The sequence below is a fragment of the Polyergus mexicanus genome, unplaced genomic scaffold (genome assembly GCF_030449975.1).
Source record: "Polyergus mexicanus isolate NDT 795.1 unplaced genomic scaffold, iyPolMexi1.0 SCAF_25, whole genome shotgun sequence".
NCBI classification, from domain to species: domain Eukaryota; kingdom Metazoa; phylum Arthropoda; class Insecta; order Hymenoptera; family Formicidae; genus Polyergus; species Polyergus mexicanus.
In genome coordinates, this window is record NW_027223345.1 from 3,920,978 (window position 1) to 3,924,221 (window position 3,244).

A 3,244-nucleotide genomic window follows, 5' to 3' on the forward strand; every position below is an offset into this window, starting at 1 on the left:
AAAATTGAGGAGACACCTTGTATATACAACATATACAAATCTATATACAATATAAATATATGCATGCACACGTATACTCTCAGATATTCATGTCTGAACAATTTTTGCGTGTACGCGAAGAAAATACTTGAAGTAATATTTTAAGTAATTATATATATAAAATTTCATACATTGCTAATAAAAATGTTTAAGACGTTTAATAAAATTATATTCAGTAAAAAAACACGTGCCAATTATCTACTGACATACATATATACAAAGAACAAAAATTCAAAATATTTCAATTTGCGAATTATTACACTGATGTGTGTCTTTTATTTAGATTTTAGATACATATTTTCAAAATTTCTCTTTTTTTTATAATTTTTTGCACAAACCTCGTGGTCTTTGTTAGACAAAATATATGTATAACTCTCCCTCCTTTTGTGTTTACTCTTTCTGTATAGTACAAAATTGAACAATTGTTGCATTTATATGCAAATGTCTATAAGAGACAATGTGCGTGTGAGAGAAAGAAAGAGAGAGTGAGCATATGGGTGAGTTTGTGTTTTATAATAAATTCAAAAATATTTTCAGAATATATTTTATAATTTTTATTTATCTCTGGCAAGATAATCTATTTTTTACTCAATGAAAATGCTATCTTCGAAATGTACAAAATAAATATAAGAATCTCAAAGAAAAAAAGTCACTTCATTAGGTAAAGTTTAGTCTGCATAATTCTTTATATTATACAGTACAAATATATTTATTTTAGGGATAAAATTCTATTTAAAAATACCACGCCCTCCACGAGCTATAAATTTCAATGTTTCCGCTTTCATAGCGCTATACGCAAGAAACCTCTGAAGTACGAGTTCAGTTTTTTTTTTAAGTAAAATACCACACCAAATGGTATTTAATAAACAACTGAAAAGTATGGCAATGCAAGCATCGTATGTTTCTTACATGCAAAATCATGGTTCTCCGATTAAGTATTATTTCAGATGATTTTCAAGTTTGTGAAAAAGTTATCTAAATATTATCATTTTATACTGCAAAATTAAATTTTTTGAATTTTATGAAATAATTATTACTCTCATTATTACTCTTTAGTATTTTTTTCTAATTTTCCTAATTTACATACATTATGTGTTAATATTATAGTTGTTTTAGTAAGTAAAATGATAGAAATGACAAAAAACTCTTTCCAGGAATTAATTTTTTATCTAAAATCTAAATTATACATATAAATACTTATTAGATGCAACAATTTCTCACGAATTTGTTGATTCACGGAACATGTTTTTGTTTCTTTCTCAATAAATATTTTTTTCTAAATAAATGTAAAAATTACAAAATTATAAAAAATATTATAATAAAATTCAAAAAGACCTGCAATGTTTTATTATTTATATATATATATATATATATAAATGTTTTGCTTATAATTAGATATTGTGAATTATAAGATTTGAAACAACTTGAACATCTCTTATTAATAGATTTTTGTTTCGTGATTTCCTTTTTCTAAATTTTTACAAATACAGATTTGCGGAATAAATGGTTACTTTTATGTATGAAAACTTTACATATTAATATATAATATATACGGTTTATATATAACAATATTATACATACTACTTCTATGAAATTTTAAGATTTGTTAAATTTTTTGTTTTTGACAAATTATGTATTTATTTTTATTGATATTTTTTCGTGTATATTAGATATAGAAGTGTCACAGGTAAAGTTCAAAGTCTATTCTACCAGCATTATAAAACTGGCTCTGTTGTCCGGTTCTTCTGACCCATGCACCCTTTTTGAAATATCCTTCTTTTGCCCATGCATGCATTTGCTGAGTAGTATGAGGCCCATATATTTCTGCATTTTCATTCTGTGACCATTTCAAATCCCATGTTATATTTTCTGCTAAAGATGTACTTTCTTCTGCACTAATTGTGTCTGCTGTCTTATCTATGGTACATATATGTGTGCATTATATATATGTATCAAACATCTCATAGAAAAATATTTCTATGCGTTGGAGATGACAATAGCAATGTGAAAGTATTTATCGTTAATATGTTACATGTATTAAATTAATTGTTATATGTATTACAGACCATTATTAGTATTATCCAGGTTGGCCTTCTCCTGTCCATCAAAATCATCAGTAAACATATCCAGTTCTGCTTCTTGTTTCAAAAGATACGCATGTTTGTTGGCATGTTCAATCTACAAAATATGTGATTTCTTATAATAAATATACTATGTGTATATATATGTATATATATTGTTGGGCAATTAAATCTGGAGGCTTGCTTCGCATTTCCAAAAGTTTGATCCGTTCCTGCTGCCATTTTAGGGGGTTATTCACAACTCAATACTCAACACGTGATGCAAGTTTTAAATTATTTGGTTCAATATTTAATGACTCAATATTCAATTTTCAATTTTACATTCACACAAAGTTGTTACAAAATTGTTTAAAAATCGGTGTAATGGAAGAAACGCTTGACAACACATGCCAACATTAAATTCTGCGTTAAATTAGAGAAGTCTCCAACAACAAAAACGTTATAAATGATTCAACAAGCCTATGCAGAGTTAGCTATGCAAGAGTAACAGATACAGATGACATAAAAAAAAATGTGAATCAAATTTTGAAAGGACTTGCTTCAGAGGACTAGGCTTGTTGAATCATTTGTAACGTTTCTGTTGGAGATTTCACTAATTTAATGCAGAATTTAATGTTGGCGCGTTGTCAAGCATTCCTTCCATTACATCAATTTTTAAACAAAATTTTGTAATACAATTTTGTGTGACTGTATCTCATTAACCATTGAACCAAATATTTTAAAACTCGCACCACATGTTGAGTATTGAGTTGTGAATAACTCTCTAAAATCATAGCACAAACGGATCAAGCGTGCGGAAATGTAAAGGGAGTGTCGAAATTTAATTGTTCCACAATGTACATATGTGTATATATATAATTGAGTACCTTCTTCTTTATTTCTTCGTAACTTTCTTGATATATATCCATATTACCAATACGAGTCAATAATTCATTTGCTAGCTCAGTTAATTTGATTATGTCAACAGAATTTGAATCTTCTTCATCTTGTGGTTTACCTTCCTTTTTCCTTTTCCATCTTTCAGCTGTGGTTAATTTCTTTTTCCCTTTGCCTGAATTGGGGCAATTTATATATATAGTATTTATAACAACTTGAATATGCACATTCCATATTAACAATTGTGT

At 27.3% G+C, this 3,244-nt stretch overlaps 1 protein-coding gene across 1 annotated transcript; it reads right to left on the reverse strand.

Moving 5' to 3' along the window:
* Positions 1–1,440: 1,440 nt before the first annotated feature.
* Positions 1,441–3,230, reverse strand: Holn1 (CD2 antigen cytoplasmic tail-binding protein 2 homolog holn1). The gene is made up of 4 exons (XM_070313763.1): positions 3,224–3,230; positions 2,987–3,171; positions 2,106–2,217; positions 1,441–1,956 (listed from the first exon to the last, which is right to left on the reverse strand). Exons 1-4 carry the CDS (start codon positions 3,228–3,230, stop codon positions 1,721–1,723), a joined length of 540 nt encoding a protein of 179 aa, XP_070169864.1. The 3' UTR covers positions 1,441–1,720.
* Between the last annotated feature and the right edge of the window lie 14 nt (positions 3,231–3,244).